Source organism: Monocercomonoides exilis, assembly GCF_001643675.1.
Source record: "Monocercomonoides exilis strain PA203 chromosome Unknown scaffold4-2303458, whole genome shotgun sequence".
In the NCBI taxonomy this organism is placed as follows: Eukaryota; Preaxostyla; order Oxymonadida; family Polymastigidae; genus Monocercomonoides; species Monocercomonoides exilis.
In genome coordinates, this window is record NW_027150549.1 from 1,373,683 (window position 1) to 1,400,425 (window position 26,743).

At 39.1% G+C, this 26,743-nt stretch overlaps 4 protein-coding genes across 4 annotated transcripts; 2 read left to right on the top strand and 2 right to left on the bottom strand.

Annotated features, from left to right (window-relative positions):
* Nucleotides 1-1,051: 1,051 nt before the first annotated feature.
* Nucleotides 1,052-4,525, top strand: MONOS_8510 (uncharacterized protein; the record flags this gene model as incomplete). Its single annotated transcript, XM_067878928.1, has 1 exon — nt 1,052-4,525. One exon carries the CDS (start codon nt 1,052-1,054, stop codon nt 4,523-4,525), a length of 3,474 nt encoding a protein of 1,157 aa, XP_067734771.1.
* A 1,140-nt stretch (nt 4,526-5,665) lies between these two features.
* Nucleotides 5,666-10,380, top strand: MONOS_8509 (putative CRE-CLP-2 protein; the record flags this gene model as incomplete). The annotated part of the gene is made up of 6 exons (XM_067878926.1): nt 5,666-5,783; nt 5,836-6,111; nt 6,169-6,240; nt 6,295-6,387; nt 6,506-7,066; nt 7,300-10,380. The coding sequence occupies 6 exons, from the start codon at nt 5,666-5,668 to the stop codon at nt 9,981-9,983; spliced, it is 3,804 nt and encodes a 1,267-aa protein (XP_067734772.1). The 3' UTR covers nt 9,984-10,380.
* Nucleotides 10,381-10,433: 53 nt separating this feature from the next.
* Nucleotides 10,434-13,462, bottom strand: MONOS_8508 (U4/U6 small nuclear ribonucleoprotein PRP31; the record flags this gene model as incomplete). Its single annotated transcript, XM_067878925.1, has 5 exons — nt 10,434-11,465; nt 11,529-11,812; nt 12,016-12,162; nt 12,236-12,594; nt 12,669-13,462. 5 exons carry the CDS (start codon nt 13,460-13,462, stop codon nt 10,434-10,436), a joined length of 2,616 nt encoding a protein of 871 aa, XP_067734773.1.
* Nucleotides 13,463-17,893: 4,431 nt separating this feature from the next.
* MONOS_8507 (uncharacterized protein) lies at nt 17,894-26,569 on the bottom strand (the record flags this gene model as incomplete). Its single annotated transcript, XM_067878924.1, has 2 exons — nt 17,894-25,807; nt 25,883-26,569. The coding sequence occupies 2 exons, from the start codon at nt 26,567-26,569 to the stop codon at nt 17,894-17,896; spliced, it is 8,601 nt and encodes a 2,866-aa protein (XP_067734774.1).
* Nucleotides 26,570-26,743: the final 174 nt, after the last annotated feature.

Sequence of the window (26,743 nt, forward strand, 5' to 3'; positions counted from 1 at the left end):
ATATTCAAATAAATCAAAAATTTCATATCTTGATCAAATTTCGGTTCCCGCTCATGTAACTTTACCAAAGCGGAGGATATAATTTGACAATGCTATTTGACACATTCCTGTGAAGTTGTATGAGCGGGAACCGAAAAATGATCAAGATATGAAATTTTTGATTTATTTGAATATTAAACATTTGCGACTTTTCAAAAAGAATCACCCATATGACAAATAAGTTAGTATTGATGAGATATATTTTGAGGAAAATTGTCAGAATTATTCCTCTTGCGGTTATTGAGAAATCGATCTTGTCCGGTATTTTTTGCTCAAACTGTATTGTTTTCTTTTTTCGCTCAAAATACACAATCATTCAGAAAAAAGGTATTTTCATTTTATCATTATTGAAACCTTTTTTAAAAAGCACATTAAATAATATTTCCTAAACTTTAACAAAAGTTTCAAAAATAACAATTATATGGGGCAAAATTTTTTCATTTATGAAAAAAACAACGATTTGTTCCATTCTTTTTCTTTAACAATATCATTATAAGTCTTTCATTCCCATGAATAATAATGAAGAAAATGAATGCAAATGAAAAAAAAAATTTGTAAGTGTAGAATGGAACAAAATTTATAAAACAACATATTTCGCCCCATATTTAAAAAATTTTTTGATCAAATTAACCAATACAAATGCATTAGGCTTTTATCTTACGTTTTTTGTTTGTTAGACAAAATGCTTATAATATATTTATTTCCCATATGCGTAGTTATATGTCAACAACAAATAGATACAAAAATATGCAATTTTAAAAATTTCAAAAGAGCAAATAACTTTTATTGCGATAATTGGCAAATTATTCCTGATTGTAGTTCAATAGTGAGCGCCGAGGACAGAGTTTTTGAGAATATTGAAGGAAAAAGAGCATTGATTGATGTTATGGATCAAAGCCATTCATTTACGATTAAAAATTGCACTTGGACAAATATCATTCAAAACGATAAATTTATTTTTGGGCAATATGGAAATATTACAATACAAGATTGCAAATTTAATACAATCACTATGAATTCTGATAAGCCTCTTATTGAATTGAAAAGTACTCGTCAAGTTATCATTGAAAATACGCTATTTTCTGAAACCTTAAGGCTGTCAGATGGGTCAGTTATAAACTTTGAACTTAGGACTGCTTCTTCGTCACTTGATATTACTAAGTGCAATTTTACGAATTGCAAATCAACAACAGGCAGTGGTGGTGCAATTGCTGGAAATATTGGTCATGGAAAATTGTCAGTTACTGAGTGTCGATTCACCGAGTGCACTTCTAAAACAGAAGGAGGCGCTATTTATATAAGGTCCTGCAATGCATTTGAAAATCAATTTATATTAAAATGCTTAACATTTGACGCCTGCTCAACAAATTCTCAGAGAGGAGGGCACTGCTTGTATATAACCAATTGGGACAGAAAAAAATATCCTATCACCACCAATAATTTTGCTTTATTGAAAGGAGTTACAGACAATCCAAAAAGTATTTTGTTAACAGATGAAAATGGTGCTGTTGACAATTCATTCTCTATTTCCGAGATCCCTTCGTCAAAAGAATGCATCGTTGCTATTTATGTTGATGCTTCAGGAGGCAATACATATGATGGCTCAGAAGAAAATCCAAAGAAAACATTAAGTGGAGCTGTTTCAGCTTTGAGCGAGGATGACATTGTGTTTGTGATTCATTCAGCTGAATTGACTGAAGAATGGAAGATCTGTGGGAGAAAAGCAGAGATCTACCCATCTGAAACGAATACTCAAACATATGTGAATATATCTGGAACAGGTTCGCTTGCAAATGACGATGCCACAGATGCAGATACGCTGCTGACATTCTCAAACTTAATATTTCAATGGGAAGCTAGTGTAACTGCAACGCCATCTTTTGCTTCGATTTCATTGGGATCACTTTCATTTGAATCGTGCAGTTTTACCTTTAGAACTGTTGGATCTTCCTCTACTTATTCCGATGCCTTATTTTCTCTACTCGATAAAGGAGAAGGAAAACATGGAGGAAAACTTTCATTAAACAAAATTTCTATTACGGGAATAGATTGGAGCTCAAATACTTTCGTCAAAACAACAACAGGACAACTTGCTCTGGCAAATGTTGAGTTCGATTTTGAAGGGAAAATTCTCCAAAAATCATCTTTCATTTGCTGTGAAAGTGGAACACAAACTTTTTCAATGAAAAATTGCAAATTTAAAAATGTGTCAATTCAAATAGGAAGCGGTGCAATGAAAAATTCAATGACTTCATCATCGCCTTCTTCGTCTTTGAATGCTGGTACAGAAGTATCAAACGAAGCATCAAATTCTCCTTTTATTGCAATCAATGCAGCCAGTTCTGTTTCTATTGAAGGATGCATATTTTCAACTGTTTCTTCTCCGTCTTCTTTGAGTGGAGGAGCACTTTCTATCACAATTCCTGCTTCTTCTTCTTCTCCATTTTTGACTATTCATAACTCCACTTTCTCTTCCTGCGAAGCATCAGAAGCCAATGGAAGAGGAGGAGCTGTCTATTTGTCGCTAACAGGCTCTTCAACAACCAATGCAAATTCCATAAAGTTAACTCAACTAATTTTCACAAATAACAAAGCAGCAAAAGGAATAGATATATATATTATGTATGCCAAATTGAAGACTTGCATATCTGATTGGAACTGGAGTGATACAACAAAACCTGAAATGACACTAAATGCATTGTTTGGCTGTGAAACATCTTCTCCTTCTCCTTCTGATTCAATTGAGGAATTCTCGCTGTATCCGTTTTTCTTTCAACTTTCTGATAAATCTGTAAATGTTGATTCGTCAAATGGTATAAATGAAGATGAAGGCAATGTTTGTTGCTGTTCGCAATGGTCTTGTTCTACTCTTTTGAAGGCATTGAATCGTCTCAGCTCAATTATTAATGTAGTCAAAATTGTTGCAAAACTTTCTGTGAATACTGCTGTTGATTTAAACTTAAAAACATTTTTTTCCAAATCTTCTTTTTTTCCTTCAACTTCAAAATCTTCTGTTAAAGAAGCAATTGACTCTGGGTTTGAATGCGACACTGCATCTGATTCTGGGCCTATAACATTTGAAAGCCTTTCAATAAATCTTGCAAACGAAGGTGCTCCTTCAACTGTGAAAGCATTGCTAAGTCAGACAACAGGGAACATAACTATTTCTAGCTGCAATTTTAGTGAGGCAAATGCTCAAACAAAGAAGAATTTTTTTGTCAATCTTGCTGTTTTAACAGGAGGGAAATTCGCTCTGCAACAGACAAATATTCAAAACATGTCTTTTTCTTCGGAACAAGCAGGAGGATCTATTCATGTTGTGCTTAACAAGAAAAGTACAGAAAATCCAATCTATTCAACAACAGATGCGCTTCAGAATTCTACGAAAGGCAACTCTTCTTCATCCAACGATAAAAATTCGGAGTCTGTTCTGGAAGGCAGCCGAATATTTATGATTGCATTCTTAGCGTGTGCAGCTACTTTGGCGCTGTTTGTTTTCATAGCAACAACAATTATTGTGTGCCTCAGAAAAAAGTTGGCTCGCTATGAGGAGATAATATTTCAGTTGAAAGGATACATTCAATTTATGGAGGAAAATTTTGTCAGAAACGACAAAATGAAAAAGAGAAAATTTGAAATCATGGAGATGCCATCGACACTGACAGAAGGGATGACAAACCAGATTCCAATGCTTGTTGGTATGGAGGAAGAGGAGTTGCCAATTCCACCAGAATTGGGCAATCCTACAAATGAAGAGGAAAATGCGTTTCAAACATTGCCATCTCCTCCAGTTATTGTCGAAGAAGAGTCCACTCGTGCTACAGCTGCACAATCGATAAAAGTTTTTTCAACCAAAATGCCATTTTTGGAAAGGACGATAAGCGATGCACGAACTCTGTACGATGAATTGCACTCGATTCAGGGAGACTTTACATTGGGAACACGATCAATGGCGGTTGTGGATGAGAAGGAAGTTGTGCTTGGAGTCGCAAAGCTGTTTGCTTGCCTCATTAAAATAAGAGATGAGCGTGTGCTGGGGATGGCAGCTAATCTATGTCCATTCACGATTTTTATTGATAAGAGGAAAGAAGGAAACAACGAAGTGCTTGTAATGTCAGAGGAAGAGAAAAATGAGATGATAATGAATGCAATGAAGCGATGGAAGGCACCCGAAGAAAATAATGGAGATGCCAATGAAGTGAATGAACGAGAAATAGATGGAATAGAAAAATCTGTTGTTTTCACACTTGGACTGATTCTTCATGAGATGATTGCTGGAGAAGTGCCTTTGAGCGAATGTAATGAAGAAGAGGCATGTGAAATGATAAGAGATGGAGTGCGACCACTGACAGAAGGAATTGAAGGAGAGGAGCTGATTGAGCTGATGGAAAAGATGTGGGAAAATGATCCAAAAGACAGACCATTTTTGGATGAAGTGATTGAAAAATTAACAAGCCTGATGCAAATTGGAGAAGGGGAGCATTGATCAATATTTTGTTAGTAATTTTATTTAACAGAAAATAATAAAAAGGAAATAGATTTTTGAAAAGAATCTTTCAATAAAAGAAGAACATCATGAAATCATAGGAGCAATTATCGTATTTTACCGACAAAAGAAAATCGGATGAAATACTAATATGAAAATATCAAAATGTTTAACAAGAGTTTTATTTTTATTTTAAATAGTTTTTCTTTTCTTTTTTCTTTCTTTTCTTTTCTTTCTTTTCTTTTCTTTTTTTTTTTTTTTCTTTCTTTTTTTTATATTTATTTTATTTCGTTTCGTTTTTTTTAAAGTTAATATTTACTTTATTATCAGAGAGTTTCTGTATATAATTATTAATATTATATTTTCATTGAATGATTTTTTTAAATTGTAATTCAATAGTTTTTGATGTATTTTTGTGATTTATCTTTTTCTTTCACAATTCTGAAAGTATTATTAAGTTCATCTATTGTATCACTATGCTATTAATAATTTATATCTTTTTTGAAATTTTCTTTTAATGAAAATGATTGAGTTTTCAATTATCCGTTTATTGTTTTTTGATTCATTTCGACATTAACCAAGACTTTATTTCAATAAAAAATATGCATGCTTTTTTTAAGACTGAAAAAATGTAGTATTACGTTTGTGATTTCATTTTCGAATATAAACAATTTTTTTTTACAGGCGTTCTTATATGAATGCTGAAAAAAAGAAAATAAAAGACTGAAATGAAAGCAACTTCCTAACTGTAATATTGACTCAAAATTTAATCAGTGATTTAGGTTGAATTAAATAAAAAAGATTTTGAATGAAGATGAAAATAAAAAAACAATATTATTAACATATTTTTTATTTTGACAAATTTTATTTTTGTATTAAAAGTGAATAATTTAATAGCACATTTCATAATTTCAAGTTTTTATAACAATCATGAAAAATAAAGCTAAATGAAATAATTTGAAAATTATCTTCACAATGTTCCCATATCAACAATTTTTCCTTGGTTTATTATTGTTAGCATTCTAATTTTGATTTATTAATTAATATATTCATTTTAACATTGCTTATAGAAAATACCAAGTGAAAAGACAATAAGAACAAAATTTACATAAAAAAATTTCGTGGACTGTCTTTAAACACATGGAAACTTTTCTAAACAATTTACAACAAGGAGAAACTGCTCATAAGAGAATGGATATAGTTTCCGCAAAACAACATTACGAAGAAGCAATGAAATGTCTTGGCTCGTTATATTCAGGTTCGAACACAATTTGTCTCATAATTTTTGTTCAATTTTATCAATTGTTTAGAAGCACAAATGAGACAAGGGGCCGAGATGTGGGGGAATAGATTGAGATTATTTGTGGAAATGTTTAATATTGTGATATCTCGTCATGCCGTTGATCAAACAAAAACACTAAATCAAGCTCAAGTTGCCTCGTACGATAGAGGGCCGTTAATATACTTGGACGGGCTGACACCTCTTGAATCAAAAAGTATTAGCTTTTTGGAGCCGACTCCCGAGCAGCGAGCTATTTTAGGCCACATGTGCTTTGTTTCTGCTGTTTGCGAGTTGGAGAAAAAAGGTTAAAAATTTTCAATCTCGTGAAATGTTTTGTTGTTTGATAAAAATTTTTTAACAGGTCCTAATTCAGCTGTGCATGCATTTGATTTGTTTATTCAAGCAGTGGATAATTATAACCAATACAAGAAAAGTTTGCTTTTTAATTATCACAAAATTTTTAAATACTTTTATCTTTGTTCTGAAGCGAATCCTCCAAAAGATAAACTTGAAATAGCAGTGAAGCGAATTAACTCAGGGATGGAATACATTAGAAAGCTCAAGCCTCACATTGCTGCTGGTGTGCCCATATCAAAAACTAGATAATTATAATAACTTAACAATTATATTCACATATTCGCGTGCTTCACACATATTTATACTTATTGTTTTATTATTAATTAATTTATTATTATTAGCCCCACATTCCCCATCAACACAGTTCTCAGATGAAGAGAGAGAAATCTTAAGCAAATCCTCTTCTCTTCACAAGCTGACTTTTCCTCCTTGGATCGAAGCTGACTGCCATGTACCAATGAGTCCATTGTCTTCAAACGCATCATCTGCATCTGCATCTGCGACTCACTTCACAGACACATTTAAGCTGCGCCTGTCCGCTAAGCAGATGGCAAAGCACCCCGAGTGGATGCGTGCTGGGGAAGCAGCGTGTGCTGGAGGAAAAGTCAGCGAAAGCGAGCTGAAGATCTTCGGGGCTCTGTCTGTTGCGTCGATCACACAGACAGTGGTGGGGGACTGCTCGCTGCTGTCGTCGCTGGGCGTGCTGGCGCTGGCGGAGCGGCAGCGCGGCGCAAAGATCATCTCCAGCCTCATCTACCCGCAGGACAGCAAAGGCGTGGCTGTATACAATCCGTATGGAAAATACCACGTGAAGCTGTTTTTCAACGGGACTTGGCGGAAAGTGGAGATCGACGACTATCTTCCTGTCAAGGGAGACGGAATCCCAAGCTATGCACGACCGAGTATGAATTCAACGTTGATAATTTATTTTTTGAAATGAAATGTTTATGAAATTAACTATGTCAAGAGTTACCTTGACTGAAGGATTTTTTATTTCATTTTGTCGCAAAAATTCAATATTTCCATTTCTTTTTCTTCTTTTATTGTTTCCTTTGTTTACCACTTCCTGATAATATTTAATTTTATTTAATTTAATTAATTTATTTATTTCTATATTACACCTTTCTATGAGCAGGCACATCATCCACCAGTCTGCAGCGGCAGAAGCCCCGTTCTCTTCTCTGCTCCTTCAGCTCCAACCGCGACGAGCTGTGGGTGTCTCTCTTAGAAAAGGCCTATCTGAAAGTGCGCGGCTCTGGCTACGATTTTCCAGGTTCGTCCAGCGAGGCAGATATTTCTATCCTCACTGGCTGGATACCCGAGCGATGGATCATGCGAGACATGAAGATACAGCAGAGTGGGAGTGGAGCAGGCAAGCGGGAGGACGATGCAGCGACGAAGGATGCGAAGTGGAAGCGCATCACAGACGGCCTGGCGCTGGGGAAGTGTGTGATGACGGTGTCTACTGGAGACATGACAGAGGCAGAGGAAGAGGAGACGGGGCTGCTGGGCTCACACGCATATGCGCTGCTGGGCGCGAGGGAGGCGCTGGGCCACCGGCTGGTGCAGCTGAAGAACCCGTGGGGAAGGAATAGGTGGAAAGGGAAGTTTTCTGTGTCGGACAAGGCCAGCTGGACGGCTGCGATGCAGCGGGCGATGAACTACTCGCTGCAGCAGGCGGAGAAGGACGACGACGGGATCTTCTACATCGACCTCGACGACGTCTGCAGATACTACGCCGTGGTGCATTTTTCGTGGTCGGTTGATCTCTTTCCTTTCCGCACGTCTGTCCAGGGAGTGTTCCGGCAGGAGTTTATGTTCGACAACAGCCAGCTGCGCACGTACTATGGGCCGCAGTATCTGCTGGGCAAGAAGCGGTCGCAGGTGTACTGGATTTTGCTGCACAGGCATTTTGAGAGCGAAGAGGCGAAAGGGGCAGACCTGAAGAAAGGAGAGGAGGATGCAGATGACGACTTCAGCACATGCATACGCATTGGCAGACACCAAGTTATTGCTCCTTATTCATCATCATCATCATTTTCTTCCCCTTCATCATCATCAACAGCATCAGCATTGCTCACCCAGCCGTACCAGCAGCGCCTGTTCCGCTTCCCGTCATCGTCCTCAGACACGATCATGTACTACACCTCGCACTACATCCTGGAGAAAGTCATCGACTCCTTCGAGGGCTTCATCAGTGTTGGCGTGTCGCTCTACGAGAAGCCGTCGAAGCTGCGTGACATGCGCTTCACTCTGTTTATCTACTCGAATGAGCAGATTCAGCTGATGAAAGTGCCACAAAGACATAGCAAACACGTCCAGATGGTGTCATCGTGGGAACCTTCTCCGTTCTTGCAGCCAGCGGCAAAGGCGGAGTTTGTGACAGAGCTATCTTCTTCTTCTTCTTCTTCTTCTTCCTCATCATCATCTGCTGCCTCTTCTTCTAAGAGGAAGATTGGGTCTGTCACAGTACGCGAGGCGCGGGCAGTCATCCACCCATCGTCACAGCCGTCACATCCGCTTTCTCCAGTGCAGAAGGCACCGCTCACCACACAGGCGCTGCTTGACAACAGAAACCTGGCTAAAATAGCCAAGTTCATCCACGCTTCCCAGACATTCTTTGCCCCGCAATTGCTCGTGCAGATGAGGCCGGATCTGAGCTCTGGTGCTTCTCCATCTTCTCCATCTTCTTCTTCTTCTTCCTCATCTTCTTCGTCGAGTGCAGTGAACGAAGACATGATTATTCCAGACTGCTCCAAAGATGTGACTATCTGGACAGAATCGCTGGCTAACAGAGAATTCTTTGTGGATGTGTCAGATATTACAGCTTGCGATTCAACAATGCAATGCATTCCATCATCATTATCATCATCTTCTTCTCTCATTTCAGCTCGCATACCGCTCAGAAGCATGGTTCCGTGTGTGAACAATTTTAGCACAAAGAAAGAGCTGTGCCGCTTTGCATTTGAACAACGGTCGACTTCTTCTTCTTCTTCCTCTTCTTCTCGTCCAAACGATGCCCTTCTTCGTGTTTGTGTGCCCTGCACAACCAGCAGCCTTGCTGATTTTTCCTCTTTCCAGTTCAACCTGATCCCTCCCAAGTGCTTCCAGGCGTCTCTCTCTCTTCTTCCTTCACCAGTCTCCTCATTCAAGCAGCAGCTGTGTTTCTCTGGCAGCATTTCGCCTTCCCCCCACAGCTCATCATCGTCATCATCATCATCGTCCTCCTCCTCCTCATCATCTTCAGCTTCAGCTTCAACAACCAGAAGATATTACGTCATTAAGGTGCCTCCAACATCGCATGTGCTTCTGGAGAAGAAGATGGAGTTCTACATGCTGGTTATCTTCGTCGCCAAAGGCAGAGATTCTTTCACTTCATCCTTTTCTGTTCATTCTGCCCCGCGTTTGAGCAACAGCTCAGGCTCGTCTGACCCAAACAGCTCGAATGTTCTGTATGAAATGTCCGTCCGCACGTCCCCACTTCCTTCGTCTTCGCTTCTCTTTCGGTCACATGGAGACGCTGCCTCCACACGCCTTTGCTACCTTCCTGATAATCTGGGCATTTCCTCTGCTTCTTCTTCTTCTTCTTCTTCTTCTTCCTCTTCCTCCTCTTATTCCTTCTCATCTCGTTCCACCACACAATACCGTGTTTCGCTTCCTGTCTGCTGCGGATGGCTTCCGTGTGGCGTCTCTATGAATTCCACAGTCGATCCAACAAGGTTTGTTGTGGAGCTTTCTGCAAGCGGCTCTGCAGAAGTCTCATTCTTCGGGTTCTTGTGGGTTGACGTTGAGGGAATACAACTTCATTCAAGAGAATAAGAAGGATAATTTGTGTATTTCATTATGATTTGACAAGGAAAAAAAGGAGATGGACAAATCATTAGACAGTTGTATTTCTTTTTTTTTTATTCTTTGCTTTTTTTATCATCATTTATTTGTGAAAATTTGTGTGTTTCGTGAAAAAATATTGATTTTTTGTTAGATTTTGTTATTTTTTAAATAGTTTTTAATAATTTTGTGGTTTTGTTGTATTTGTTCAAATCATATACTTTGAACAACATTTAAGCAGTTGAAATGTTTTATTGAACACAATTTGAAATTAAACATCAAAATACGCACTTGAGACACTTCACTTTTTCTTTCTTTTATTCTTTTCCCTTGAAACGCAAACGTTATTCGCATTGAACCAAAAACGTAAAAATGCCTGTGGCTTCAATTCTTCCATTTTCATTATAAATACGAATTCTCAAGAAAATCCATCATGCTTCTTCACAGCTGAAGCACAATGCCTCCTGTTGCCAGGGAGCAGTCGTAATAGAAAGTGTTGTTGAGAGGTGGGTTTCTGTGTGTGATGGCGTTAATTGCCTCTTGCGCAAGAACACCGCCAACAACAGAGCATGTGGGAGAAAAATCCAATTCCTGTGGATGTGCCTGCTCACTTGAATCCATTTTCCCAGATGAAGCTGTACATGACTGTTTATCTTCTTCCTTTATGCAATATTTGGCTGGTTCTATTAATTTCTTCTTAATAAGGTGAAGTGTATGCTCACGGCGGAAAGCATCTATGCACTTTTGAGCCTGCTCCATCCACTCCTTTCTTCTTCTCTGGCTGCTCTGCGTAGACTGTCTGGGAATGGCTTCATTGAGAAGCCAGGATGTCTCATATGAAGTAAAGTGCGCTTCTTTGCGGCCAGATGCGTTGATACTGATGCTGGCTGAAGCATCTTGTTTACTGTTATCTTTGGATGGCTCATTCTCTTTTCTCAAACGCTTTGGCTGAATAATCACTTCAATATCATCATCGTCATCATCTTCTTCCTTTTCCTCTTTTGTATCGAAATCCACATCATGCAGCCCTTCGCTGTGCTCCTTTTTTGCCAAAGGTTGCTCTGACAGAAGCCTTTTCACTGGTTTAGGAAGGTCTGATGTAACTTCTTCACTATCATCATCAATAATTTCAGCAGATTCTTCCGCAATTTTTCGTTTTTCAATAATTTCTGCTGCAACTTTCGCTTCTCCATATTCAAACGACGATCCCAGATCTGAAAAGAAAAATCCTTTGTCAAGTCTTGATTCTGCAAATATCATTGGAATCTTTAACGATCTGCATTGCTGGCTTAATGCAAGGGCAACCTCCGGGGATTGGTCTAAACAGAGAACAATTTGAAAATCTGAAAGTTTTGTTTTAGGGTCAATTTCATTTTTTGGTGTTAAGGCCCAGTTCAAAATAGATGTAGTTATTGGGTAAAAGGAACAAAAAGAATTCATTTCGTGGAATTTCGGAGAATAAACCACCGCACGCTGTATAAAAGGAATATTCAAGTGAAAACAAAAACAATTTCTTTTATAAAAATATTTACAAACATTTTTATGCAAATCATTTTCAGAAAAGAAGAAATTTGCTGACGAGCAAGATTCTGAAACTTCTCTGTCATCCCAAAGGGCTATTGAATTAACACCGGCAAGACAAAGATTTTTGCATGTTTCAATGCAAAGACCCGAAACTCCTATTGCCAAAATTCTACTTTTTCGAAGAACAGTCTGGGCATCAAGTCCCCAAATCCTAATTTGTCTATCATAAATTGCTGCTTCTAAATCTGTTATTTTTTGTTCATCTGGCTTCGAAGTTGTCATTAGCCTTATTTTCTCTAAAATTCGAAAATATTTTTATCTTTTTGTATTGATCTAACCCCAATAAAAACATATGTCTAAATAATTATGATTAATGATGAAGTGTGAATAAATAACAAATAAATGGCTGTTAAAATTAATTTAGTTCTAAACGTAAATTTTTTAATTCAAATTTTCGATTGCTTGAAGGGAGTGCTAATTCCGAAATATGAAGTGGTACCAGTAGGGATATTTGTTGTTGGTTGAGGTGTCGTTGAAGAAGCTGACGATGCAAGCGGAATAAAAGATGGCGTTAATCCCAGCTCTGTTTGAAACCCTGAAGTTTCTTTCTTTTTAAATCCAAATTGCTTTTGTGCTTTTTTACTTACTAAAAAAAAACATGCATACAAAAAGAAATACAAAATCACTGAAAACATAAAATAACAATCAAAATATCAAACATTTATAATCAAGGCCTTTTGTTTGTATTTTAACAAAGCCAACTCCTGAACCTTTCTGTACCAGTGATCCAAACGAATGACCAGTTAGCCCAACTTCTTCTTCTTCTTCTCCAAACATAATTTTGTTTTGTGCTTTTCTTATATCCGTAACACGATAACGTTCTTTCATCTTTCTAACTCTGACTCCTCCTCTTCTCTTTTTCCGTTGAGTTGGAGGTAAAGGCCTTGGCTTTTCTTCTTTTATTGGTGGAGGCTCAAGTAATTTATCAATCTTAGCTTCCAATTCGTCTTTGTAGTCTTGGCCCCAGCTGCCCGAAGGGCATTGTCCAGCAGCATCAATACGAGAACATAAAGATACTCTGAATCATTGATACAAGAATTATAAATTTAACATTTATTCATTTTATAGCATTCATAATTATCAAAAACAGACCTTCCAGAAAGCATTTGAGTTGCTTTTTCTCTTAAAGTTTTTGGAGTACTTCGGACTAGTTCGCATTGTGTAATGAACGAACCTTTCAAGAATCCAACTTTTGTACCGATGGTAGTTGTTTTAACAGAAACCCCGCAGTACAGGATATCTCTTGAAGTCATCTTTGCCATTTTATCCAATCCACCTGCAGATGCGACAAGTTTTGCAGCTACTCCAGCTCCAACTAACCGTGAAGTATTTGGTGCAATAAATTGTATTCGACTTTCAACAAATTGAACCAAAATCGATCTTAATGATTCAAGTTCCAATATTCGATCGCATCCTTCAATAACTTCTTCAAAAATGGACTGTTGGAGCGGTGATGATGATAAAGAAGAAGTTAATTTCAGAGACATTGCAACTTGTGGAGGAATAACAAGATTAAGTTGAGAAATTTCAAATGTAGTACTGTTTCCAATAGCTTTGCAGACTTTTGCATAATCAAAAGGATTTGTAACGATACCGTCAAGCTCAGGAAATTTTGGATGATACAATCCAGATATAACTCCGTGCAACTGTCTGACTTCATCTTCAATATTCTCAACAAAATAATTAGATTGTGCAAATAGATCGTATTCATCTCTTAAAAGCTTCTCATTCATATTGATTGGACGTCCAAGATGAATCTGTTGTCTGATAACGTCGATGTGCGCACAAAAATTAGTATTTTTCAACAAAGAAGGAATTTCATTAATAGAAGTTATTACCGATTGAAACTTCTCTTCAACTTGCTCCAAATCGTCGAGTGCACTCATTTACTTACAAAAAATACTTTGTAAATTACTGAAAGAAACACAACAAATAAAACAAAAATGAGATAAAACAAATATGGGTGAAAAGATAATTAAGGTTCTTTCAGTTTATCTTTGAAATTTTTGAAAAAATAAAACTCAAAATGAATTGAAATATTCTTGAATAATTTGATTCAAATTTAACAATGAAACAATATTTTTGCTTCAACGATATGAACAACCGTTTATTTTTACGAAAATGATATCATATTGTTAAATGTCAAGCATTCTAATGCAAAAAAAGTGGATAATATGCATATATGCATACTATTTCATTCATTGAACACTAATTTTTTCATTTTCATTTTTTTTTTTCTGTTAAGTTTCAATAAATCCTTTTTTCATATTAACAGCTGTTTTAGTGTGAGGATTATCATAAATCTTTTTTCTTTTGAGTTGTTAAAGATTGTTGGGTTATGTCTCGAATAATCTTTTAAGTGCTGTGACCGAAATTAAAATTTTTATTTGTTAGAAATTTTTTTTGAAATGGCTGGTAAAAAAAAAAAACAAATTATTATTGAGCCCATTCGTTGGCATGACCTTCGATCATGGCATCTCACTGATCAACCCCAAAATTTATTCAAAAATAATCTAATTTGACCTTTCATTTGACTCATATCTCTTCATAACTGTTGAAACGGTAATTGATTTTGAAGGAACAAATCCATCACATGTTCTCACAAAAATTTATAATCGTGGAGACTGCAGTTTTTAAATGTTAAAAGAAAACAGCATTGTTTCTGAAACTAATAAATGAAAATTTGCAATAAAGACACAATTTTATGCCCTGATAAAAACGCAAGGAACGTCTATCATTGTGTTTTCATTAAAGTCATAGAATATCAATTTTATTTTCACATTTTTTATAGGGAAAAAGTCAAATTAAATAAATCAAAAAATTGATGAATGAGGATTGTGGAAGTGCTTCATACCCTGGAGAATTCAAAATACAGAAATTCATGCAATTTCATTACATTTATTCTTAAATTCTTATTTCATTATCTGCACAAAAAACAAAAATTTCCAATCCTTAAGATTAATATAGGGAATGATCGATCAGATGCCATGATCGGCAGTTATGCCAATATTTCTCTTCAGATCTGCACCATTTTAATATTTTTGAAATTGATTGTTTGAAATGTTTCTTTCTTCACAGAGGAGAAAGAGGCAAAAAGGCGCAACATCTTAGAGTCAATCAAATATGAGAAAATTTGGGAAAAGAGATAATGTGCTGTAATTGATGTAAAAAAGAATGGAGCATTTGTTAATGAATTGCTTTTTATCAATGTAGATAATTGCAAATGGTTCCTGCAAAACGATAAGAAAAGACAATCAAATTATAAAGGAAAGAGAAGTGGGCTGCAGAGACGTTGAAACTTGGAAGAAATCAAAGAAACGGGACAAAGAGTTCGACAAACTATTTTCAGTGGCATTTGACGGGGCGAGTAACGAGATTGAAACGGCGAAGCAGTGCAGTCATCTAACACAGCATATGGAGTTCATGAGGAAAATGATGAGAATTTTATTATCATTTTTTTGAAGATTACCGAAAGATTTTGGCCAAAAGAAAAAGTTAATGTGGGGCTTGCAGAGAACAGGAAAGGGCGACAGAAGCGGATTTGAAAAGAATCATGAGCATGTGAATGGAGGAAAAGAGAAAAATCTCCAAAGCGTTTTTTTAAATTGGCAAGGCAGATGAAGAAGACGAACCATAATTGCCTGCAGAACAAGTCAGCACGCTGAGCGTCATTCGTTTTTCTTCAAGCTCAGATGAAAATCCCCACCAAATGAACAACTTACACTATCAGAGAGAATTGTTTCTCCTGGGTTTATTGGGCAGAGGAATAAAGAAAGATAAGGTTAGAGCACAACCCCGATGAAACTCAAAAGTTATCCGCTGAGCAGATTGACAGATTTCTGATGAGAAACTCAAATACATGCATGATTGTCAGTGCGAACCTTTAATATCCACATTTGCGATACTGCTACCAACGCAATCGTATGATCCGTCGAATCAGATGAAACAGCCACACAGTGAAATCACTTCTCCATTTACAAAAAATCTGAGGAAATCCTCTTCAGTAGCATCGTAACCAACGCACAAATCATTATTATATTCGAAGCAAAATACGGAAATGAAGTTAGAGGCTGCTTTATCTTCTGGTGAAGCATCTTTGGAAGCTTGTTTCAGCAGAATATATATGCTGCCTTATGACTCTTCATATTCTTCGTTTCTTTCAGAGCAAATTGTGCTCAAAAGAGAAGTGCTTCAAGTCCGATTACAGTCTCCTTGGTGGATATTGTGATGATTGGAGGATACGGAGAGAGCTAGATGGAGGATTTTATGGAAGGAAACGAAGAAGGCCCAGAAGCAGGTTATAATTCATGCATTAATTTGAAGTGAGAATCAGAGATTTAAGAGTGGAGCATTGATGATGCTGCTGAGAATAGAAGAAAGAAAATAAAAGTGTAAAACAGACTTTGAAGAATAAGAAAAAGAAGGAGGAGGAGGAAAAAGAAAAGAGACAAGAATTGAAGAGGCTGAAAGGAGCGAGAGGGAGAGATGGAAAACGAAAACAGAAAAGAAAATTAGCATTGGAAGAGATGAGATATTTGAGATTGGAGACACATCAGAAGAAGAGGACAAATGTCTGTTTGAAGCAGAAAAGATGAAAAGAAGGGGAAGTGTGACAAACGGAAAAGAGGAAGAAGAGCACATATTATCGAGAAGTTATATTGTGGAGGCTGAAAAAGAAGTTGATAATATTATTTTGAAGGAAAGAAATGAGAGAGGGAGAATAACGAAGAATATTTTGAGGCAGGAAAAAGCAAGGGAAAAAGGAAAAAGAATTTGCACAGAAATGAATAAAAGAGTTTGATATTTGATGATGAGGATAACAACGATAACGAAGAAAAGAAGCTGGGGTTGGAAAAAGGATAAGAGAAAAGAAGATTTTGTTAGAAAGTTGCTCGTATCAATTGAGTGGAGAAAAGATAATGGGAAATGAAGGAAGGAGGAAACACAGTGAAGGATCAAATAATGAATGTGAAGGGGAAGAAGGAAAAAGCTTTGATATTGCGGTGAACAGCGTGAAGGATGCAGATCTGAGTAAGGTTGGACTTGGAAAGCAGGTGAATATGGCTTTTGAAGGAAGCGAAAATCAAGTGAAACGGATGATAAATAAAGAAGAACTGAGAAGTTTTTGCTATTTAAGTTATTCGATACTGAAATGCAAGCATTTGGAATCAGAAAAAGAAAAGGATCTTTTTCGATTTCGAGCTTATTCCAAAATGAAAATAAATTGACCAATCCAATTACAACATGAGATTATTGGGATGTGTGAATGAAGGGGAAAATTACGGTGTGGGGGACTTATTAAAGAAAAAAATAAACAGGAAAAGAGCATCAAGGAATAACTGTGTTCGCTTTCTGGAAGGTTTTGAACACTAAAGAGCAGCTGAAGGATTCGAACGAAAGGCAAAGCTTTGCAACATAATCAAAATCTGAAACGCAAAATATTCATTTGGAATTATTGATTTGTCTTTTGTTTATCAATGGCTTGACAGATTGAAGTTTCACTTGACTTTCTGATTTCTATACGTTCTTTTTTAAACAAAAGAAGTTTTTTGCAATTGAACCGAAGATCGAAAGGTTTGCACGAAGGAAAAGAAGATAGTCTTGTGCAATAATTTTTGCAAAAAAAAGCTCTCGCGCTGTTGAAAAATGAAACTGCAACAGTTGCACAAAGTTTATTCAACTTCAACATTCATTTTCAAACATTTTTGTGCTTCGCTTTTCAATCTTTAACGTGTGCTCTTCGTTTGATGCTTTAAGCGATTGTTGTTTGTTTATTGTGCATTTGCCAAAATCATGCAAACAAGCAGTTTGGAAAGACAGAAACAGAAAAGACAACTGTTGGAAGCACTCTTTTCAAAAGCATTTTTTAATTGGTCAGAAAACCATTCATTATCCTCATTAAAAAATTAAAATTAACAAATAAAAATAAAGAAAACGAAATGAATTGCATCACACAATCAAATACCCACACCCAATCAAGACCAAAACCTGGCAATAAACTCAAAGAGGAAAAAATGGAACAAGAAAGTTTCAGAAAGTGGTTGGAAATGAATTGCCGCAAACCGAAAAAATGTTTTTTTGATTTCATTCAAGCAGCATTTGCAAGGCTTTTGCAATGTTCAGCTTGAACTCAGCTCGATATTTCCGAAAGAGCAACGGATTGAACAACCGACACTTCCACAAGCATCAAAATATAACCGTTTTCAGATGAGCCGTCTTCGTATCAGAAAAGATCTCATTTCATCATTTGAGTCTCTTTCATTGACAAATATTATTTATGCTTTTTGAAGAAGATGCAGTTGAAGCCATTTGTACACTTACAATGATAAGAGCGAGCTGCTCGAGTCAGGGATCTGTGAGATGCGCTCAGATGGCATCTGATAATCAACTGCATCAGCGATGGTCATAACCATCACCCCTTCTGGAAAGTGCTGGAAGAACTCCTTCTTCAAATCATTAAGTGTCGGCCGATCATTTGGCTGTTGGCACAATATGCATTTAACAGTGTCACTCAAAGACGAGCTTTCAACAACCTCTGGTTTTGGTTTTTCTCCATTCATAATCTTCTGCCCCGCCACCTCAGCCTCACACTCTCCAAACGGAATCTTCAGCGTCAAGCACTCCCACAGCATCATCCCGATCGAAAAGGCAACAGATTCCTTCGTTGCCCCCATCTTCTTGTTGATCAGCAGCTCGGGTGCCTTCCACCTCAGACACTCTTTTTTGTAATCGTCCTCATCCTCAAAGGCTGATGAGGGCAGAGAACCGCTGTCATTATCATCACTGGCTGATGTCACAACAGTTGATGAAGAGATGGATGATGAGTCCGAATCATCAGAAGAGAAGTCGGAGTGCATCGCAATGCAGATGACCATATGTTCTGAAAACAGCACAATGTGCGGGCTCAGATTGGCAAGAGAAGAGAGCGGGTTGTCCATTTCATCAAACGAGTGGAGCGCAAGATTGGCCACCCAGAACAGGATTTGGACAGCCGTATATTCTCTCTCCTGAAAGGTGCCAATTGCCATCTCTTTCTTCTCATTCCTTCCGTGCAACAACATGAACAGTGAATCTCTCAAATCCACAATCAGTTTCTCATGAGGGGATGAGCAGGCCATTGCATCCACCAGATTCGACATGGATGAGGTTGTTGGACACAGATCCTCTCTCCGAACAAAAGTGGAATCTGAATCAGTTGTTGAAGTGGATGAGATGGATGGCGATGGAGTTCTCTTCCTTATCTCTTCTTCTTCCTTTTCGTCAACCTTCTCCAACATCCATTCAGGAATCTTGTCTGAGTCTCTCCCCAAAATATATTCTGTTGAGCCGCACTCACTCAGCAAATGCTCCGATGACTCGGAATGCCCCAAGCTTTTCGCATATACTCTCTTCTTTATCCTCTCTTCGTTCTTCTTCTCTGCTTCCCTCTCGGCCCTTCTCCACTGCTCCTCTGGCGACATCTCCATCGTCACCATCTCAAATGCTTTTGGATCCTTCTTCACTGTGTCTTCCACAATCACCTCCAGCTCTTCTGTCCTTCTTTTTTGTTTTCTCCATCGTATTGTTACAAGAATGGATGCAATAAGAACAATCAACAAAATCACGACCAAAACAATTATAATAACTGTTGAAGAGGATGATTTTCCTTCTTTTCCTCCCTCAACAATTCTTCCATCTCCTTTTATTTCAGATTCGCTTCTGTTCTTCAGAACAAACGATTCGGTTGATGAAGGAGAGTCTATTCTTCCAAATAGAATGCACACAGACACTTCTGCCTCTTCTGGAGCCGAGCGGATGGCGCCTGATGGCAGCACCCCCACAGCCTCGCCCTCACCTGCAAATCCGTCTGCCTCGAACTGGTGAGCTGCCATCGACGAGGCTGACCCAACGGTGGTTGCCATCTGGAACCACAGGTTGCACGGCAAGAGAAGCGATCCGTGGAACTTCAATGTTGTCTCGCCTCCATCGTCTTCAGCCTCCACACCATCCAGTCGCGGAATAAAGAAAACAGAATCTCTTTCTTCAGCCATCCCTCCCACAGTGCACCCTTCATTCAGGATCCACATCGAGGTGTTTGGCAGCACCCCATCTCCGCCTTTCAAACTCAACACATCCAGCGATCCTGCATCTCCACACACAATGTTTCTTCTTGCTGATGGGTATCCTTCGATTGATGGATTATTGTTCGCAAACTCTCCTTTCTCGATGGTTGTGCTCCCTCCACGCACAGACAGGCCTCCTTCAGGCGAGTTGGCAAAGGAGGTGTCTTTCATCGCTGCTGTGCTGCTCGCAATCTCCACAAGCGATCCATTCCATCTGCATATTTCATCTCTTTCAAATTTTTCTTTCTCTTTCATTTGTTGATTTTCTTCAAGCGCACCCACAAACATGCATAAGCCCAAGCTCAAGCTTGTGCACTTACAAAAAGATGCTTCAACACCTTGAGTGCTTTTTGACTCACATACCACAAACGAACAGTTTTGCAATGCAATCTTCCCTTCTCCATCTACACATTCCACTCCACATGCTCCTTCACTTGTTCGGCTGACGTTGCTGAACTTCGATAACATCACATCCACTCTTTTCTCATCACCTCTCAGATGCTTTCTTCCTTTCTCATTTGGCGACATCCCACAATATTCATTTCCTCCTTCTCTCAACACATTAACAACAGGCCCATCTTCAATCCTTACATCCACCACATCAAGTTCCTTAACATTCATCTCTCCATTCCTCAAGAAAATCAACCCATTCATACTCTCACCTTGCTCCACCACAACTTCTGATAACTTCACCTCACACTCAACACATTCAACAAGTGAAGCGCACACAAACTGTGAAACAATCAATCCAGTTATTGTGACTGATGATCTTTCTCCATGCATCAGCGTTGGCATTCGGCACTCATTGTATCCTTCAACTGGCTTCACCCAACATTCACTCATTGATAGTGTCCCCTCCTCCACACAAAATATCTGCTCGTGTTCTGTTGGAATGACTTCTGGAATCTCAAAGCTGATTCTCTCCACACTCACATTCACCTTGCACTCCACAACACAACCTTTCTCTTTCCTCGCCAATCTGCCCATCCCGACTGTTGCCCTGCTTCCCTTTGCCAGCAGTGTGAGATTCTCCAGCTTGATCTCAGTTTCCACTTCACTTGCCTCATCCACCACAACTCGCGTTCCATACTCGTGCACAATGTGTTTCAGCCCATATCCCAGCGTTTCACAGCACTTGTCTTCTTTCCCACACTGTCTGTTGTTCTCCCCGCCTTTTTCTCCTCCAGAGCTCACAAAGATCGTTGACGACTGATATATCGTGATGAATGGCATCAAGTCTGTGTCTTCCCTGTGATCTGTTGTGTCTGATCCTGATATCATGTGCGCCTGCCCAGAAATGCCTCTCAAATCCATCACAAATTGTGTTTCGTTGATCTGTGAAGAGATATTGTGGCAAGCAACAAAAATGTGCCTCCCAATATATGCTGTGTTCCCTTCGAACTTATCTCCCTCAAACACAAAGTCCAACGCCCCATCAACCTCTGCCCCAACATACACACCTCCCCCATGCCCGCTAATCCCTGAGCATCCACACTGCGCCACTCTGCTCTCACTCACACGGAGCCAACCTCCAGCGCTCATCTGCCAACACATCCCTCCTCCTTTTGTGCTTCTTCCACATTTGCACCCCTCCACTTTCGTTCCATTCACCTCTGCCCCAACACTCACCTCTCCCTCGCTCTTTACCACAACAGCATCACTCCCTTCTCCATCCACCCACCCAATGCTCGAGTTCACAATCCCAATCCCTGCCTCTCGATCTTCAATATTCCTTTGACTTTTCCTTGCTTCCATCCCAACTCTCACAAATATCATTGCTCCACTTTTCACTTTGCATCCTTCCACTTTCAGTTCTTCTACAACACATCTGCACCCACTCTCAACAACAAATATCCCATTGCATACACTTTCTCTTTCCATCTCAATGCCCTTTCCCTTCAGCTCTCCTTTTATCAGGTGGACAAAAACAATCTCTCCAACAAATTCATTTTCTTCAATTCTCAATGCGCATCTTGTGAGTGACAGAACACCTTCATTGTTTGCTATTATTGTTGCTCTCAAACACTCTTCAGCCTTCACAACATCAAATCGGATCACTTCAAATTCTGCATTCTTGCTGTTCACCAGTCCCGCTCCTTCCATCCTCTGTTTCACTTCAACAACAATTGTTGCTTTCGCATCCTCCTCAATCAATGTTTCTCCATGTGCCTCTATCTTTATTCCAGACACATCAAGCTTGTCGTCCATCATCGTTTTCTTTTTGATCTCGATCATTCTCTCTTCTTCACCATCCTCAACATGCATCAACCCTTGCCACAAGCTCATGCACGGATCTTCAATGCTCCCACATCTCATCACATCATATCCATCTTCTGCAACATGCACGATTCTATCCTTGAACGGAATAACAAAGCGCAATAAATCAGTGTGTGCGAAAACACTGTCATTCCCCACAAATCCATTTCTGTCGTCACTCCAATTCCCAACATCAAACAAGAACGAATTCACACTCACACAGCCGTTCAGCTTCGATGCAAATATGAACATGTTTCTTCCAACAGCTGCTTTGTTCCCTTGCATCTCGCATCCCTCGCCAAATATGAACGGCTTCTCTGCCTCGTTTCCCTGGCAGTCCATCCACAAAAACCCTCCTTTCCCTCCTTCTCCATCGCATCTACATGATTTCATCTTTGTATTGTTCATTCTCATCTCTTTGCCATTGTCAATCACCACCCTCATCACTCCTCCTTCTCCTGAAACTGTTCTTCCACATGCTGAAAATTTGCACCCATCAACCACAATGCTTCCCTGAATAGAAAACCCTGTCTCTGCCATTTCAATCATTGACATCTCACATTCTCTCAGCCTCGCAATTCCACCCTCTACAACCATTATTGCATATTTCCTCTCCCCAGTTCCATCTCCCACAAATGTGCATTTCTCAATCTCGACTTCAGCATTTTCTTCACCTTCTGCTGTTGATCTCGATAGAATCACAGCATTTATATCATGCACAAACTCGATTGGCAGCCCTATCTCCATCCCTCTCATCAGCATGCTTGCTGTGTTTCCAAGAACAGAACTGCCTTCTTCTCGCTCAATCATCGATTTCACTGTCAGTCTCGCACTTTCCGCTCCTTCATTCTTCACAATTTCATATGTGCTCATATCGTACATGTCTTCTATCTCAACAATTCCACTCACCTTCAGCGTCTTCTTCCCTTCCCATTGTTCTGCATTCTTGTATCCTCTCAAAAGTGTCTTGCACGGATACTCTCCACTTCCACATCCAATTACATCAACACCAGTTCTGCTCACATCCACCACACCTCCCACATATTCCTTCAGAAACAAATCCAACGAAACAGCTCTTTCTTTGAAATATCCTTTGTCAATCCCTTCCATTCCGATACTCTCCCCTTCTCTCCCTCTGATATCCACAAATTTCTCCTTCACAACTCCCACAACCAGATCGTCACACTCCACAAAAACATCCTTCCCTTCTGCTGCACTGTTCCCTCCAAACTCAATATCATTCAGCGCATAGTCGATATTCGATCCTGCACATCCATAAAGAAATATCCCTCCTCCTCTTTCTTGTGCAGAACATCCATTCACTTTCCATCCATCCAATTTAAACACTGATGCAACACTAAGCTCCGACCTTATCCCACCTCCACCACTCTGTTCTTTACCCACAGAACATCCACTCATTGTGCAATTCCTCCCTTCCATTGTTATCCCATTTCCTCCTCCAAACGCAAAGCATCCCCCATCCCCTGTCCTTCGTTTCATCCCAACAACACTCACATTCTCCATCTCCACGTTCCAGCTTCCGCTCCATGTCCCAAATCCACTTTCGCATCCTTCCTTTCCCTCGAACTCACAATTGTGAATATGACTCTTTCCACTTGACGATACAACCACAATTCCATCAACTCCTGTTGATCCAACGCCCTTGCATATAATTCCGTCCATCTCCAACTCTCCTTCTCCTTTTACCGACAGCATCCTATTTCTACCAAAGATCACATGCTTTCCCTCCACTATTTCGCAATTCCTCATCACCAGTTTTCCTCCAGTCACTCGAACATATTCATAATCCACAGCAGTCACACCTTCCATCATCTTCATTTTGTTATTTTCCATTGTCAGCGTCTTGTCCATCACCTCAACAAATGCCTCTCTTCCACAGAGTGACTCCTTCAGAACCAGTGCCATCTTCAAAATTTGAGTATCAGCTGAAAGCATGAGAAGTGCATCCTGTTGTTTTTCGATGTCTGAACCAACAACAATTTCACTCCACTCATTCACTGTGTCAAGTACAAAACTACCACCAACGATAACTGCCTCCTCATCGAGCTTATATCCTTCTCTCATCCGAATTCTGTGCTCTTCTACTGATCCAACTGCATCAATCGCTCCTTGGATTGTCCGACATGCAAACATTTCACTTCCACACCTGCTGAAATCATGCACACCTTCTTCGCTTCCCACAATTGTTGGCACACTCACTTCTCTCAGATACACCACGAGAGCTATCACCAGCTTTTCATTTGCCGTGCTCCTCTCAAACCCACTCAGCTCATTATACACATCCATATTCGGCTGAAGCCCAAGTGTTGTTGTGTTAATCACCTTCTGTAAATCATCTGCACTCACAAACATGTTCTTCCCAATCCTTGCCTCACAATTCGAAAATCCAACATTTTTCACCACAAAGTCTCTCATCCCCTCGCAGACATATAAATACACTCCTCCTCCATATCCTCCTCCACTATTCCCTCTTGTTTCTGATCCTCCTGCACTGCATGACTCAAACATCGTCTTCTCATCAGAACTAGTCATGTTCCCAATCCCCACCCTGCTTCCCATCTTCATCTCTAGCCACAATGCCCCACCGTTCCCACTCAAACATCTGCAGCCTTCAAATGAAATACCGTTCAGCTCCATTTCCTTTCCATCCTCCACAACTCCACAAAACACACTCCCATCTCCTTCACTTCGTTCAATCCCCAAAAACATGCTCGCTTCAATTCTTGCAGTTCCAGCTGCACCAATTCTCACCATCTCCTGTTTGCTCTTCATCCATTTCATCGTAACATTGTTGCATGTCAACTCTCCATCACCAATCTCAATAACACTTTTCTCAAACACTTCTGCTTGCTCATCCCCTTCTGTGCTCCTTTCACTCTTCAATACTGCATCTCGAAGCTCTGCGACTCCTGCTCTCCCTTCAATCTTGAGCAGATGCGATCCTTTCCACAATCCAGAATTGTGAACCAGACATATCTTCACTATGACCAGCTTTCCACTTGTGATCTTCATCCCAGCACCTCCCTCAGCTCTTAGCTCCATGCTCGTCGATCTTGCCCCGCAGCCTTCAAATTTCATCCCTATTGCATTCACTTCCAGCGTAGCGTCACCATATATCCCTTCTCCGAGCACAAACTCTTGCATTTCTTTCCTCACATCAGACATCCACAGTGAATGGTTCAAAGTTTTGCATGGTCTTGCAGTTGTTCCGCATATCCACTCGTCTTTTCCATTCCCACAGTCTGCATGTACTTTTTCAACAAATAAAGGAATCCAGTCATCACTCGCTGAACCTCCTTCAATCACAACTCTCCTTCCAGTCAAATTCGACGAAAGTGAACGGCACCCCACAAAGCAATCGGAGTTTATCACATTATTATACTGAGATGATGCATAGAAATCGTGATCTTCTTTGGCTGTATTGTTATCAAACAAACAGAAATTCATGCTAAATGCTGATGGAGAATTCAATTGGTATATCGTGCATACAAATCCTCCCCCTTTTGCCTGATATGCAGTGTTATTTTTGAAAAGGCAATTCGTGATTGTTACTTGATTTGAGCCCTGATCTTGTAAAGCTCCTCCTTTAACAGTTCCTCTTGTTGTTCCATTCACAAAACAGCACAACTCAAAAAGCGATGACTCACCATTTCTGAAATGGACACAATTTCCTCCATTGGCATCCCAACATGATGAAAAGTTTAACCCAACATACGTTCCAAGGGCAGCATTTATTAATGCTGTTCCTCCAGTGAATCCGTTCGACCAACAGAAAGAAAACGTGCAGTTTGTGACATTATGAGTCCCTTTATACAAACGCATTGCACCATCTGCTACTGAACCCCAACACATCTAATAATGTTTAAAGAATGTCACAAAAAAATAAATATGAAAGAGTGCTTCAAAACCAATAAAGAAAGAGCACACCAGAAAATCACATCTTGTAATTGTTGCTGATCCGAGTGAAACGTGATCAATTGCTCCACCATTGCTTCCAGTCAAATTCGTGAAAATACAATCAACAAATTCAGTATCTCCTTCTTTTGTCTCATATCTTTTCGTTATTTCTGTTTTTGAGCTTTTCTCAAATGTGCTGTTAAATGACTCAAACATTCCGCTCTGCATCGTCAATCCTTCAAATATGCTTCCATAATATGCATTGTCCACAGAAGAAAACTTGCTGTTCCTTACCAAGTATTCTCCTCCAAGGATGTTTTCTTTCAGGCTTTGTGGACAAATATTTTGTTCAGCATTTGAATGTGATATATTCTCAAATGTGCATCCACTCACAAGCACACCCTGTGAATCAGAACTTCCAACAAAAGGTTCAGTTCCATCAACGCAGAATGAGAAGAAATGACAGAAACTCAATTCCAAAAAGGAAAAGCCTTCAAAACAGTTTTTTGTTCTCCTATCATGCTGGAGGCTAGGTACAAAAGCATTCAATTTCTCAGGGGCAAGTGTAACATTCGAAAAAACAGTTCTTCCTCCAAAACTCTCCACAATCCATTTCCCTTGACTTTTTTCAATGGAAATTCGACAATCTTCAATTCTGGCACTTGAGAGCGAATCAATCAGAAACAAACTATTTCTGTTTGATGGGAAAAGATTCATCGCTCGAAATTCTATCGATGAGTTCTTTTCTTCAAAACTTCCATAAATGAAACTTCTTTCTTTTTTTAACTTCTCATTTTCAATACATTCTTTTTTATTCTTTGCTTTTATCTTCAAATTTGATTGAGAAAAGTCTTCAAAGCTCTGCAAGAAAGTCGAAAAAGTGTCTTTTGT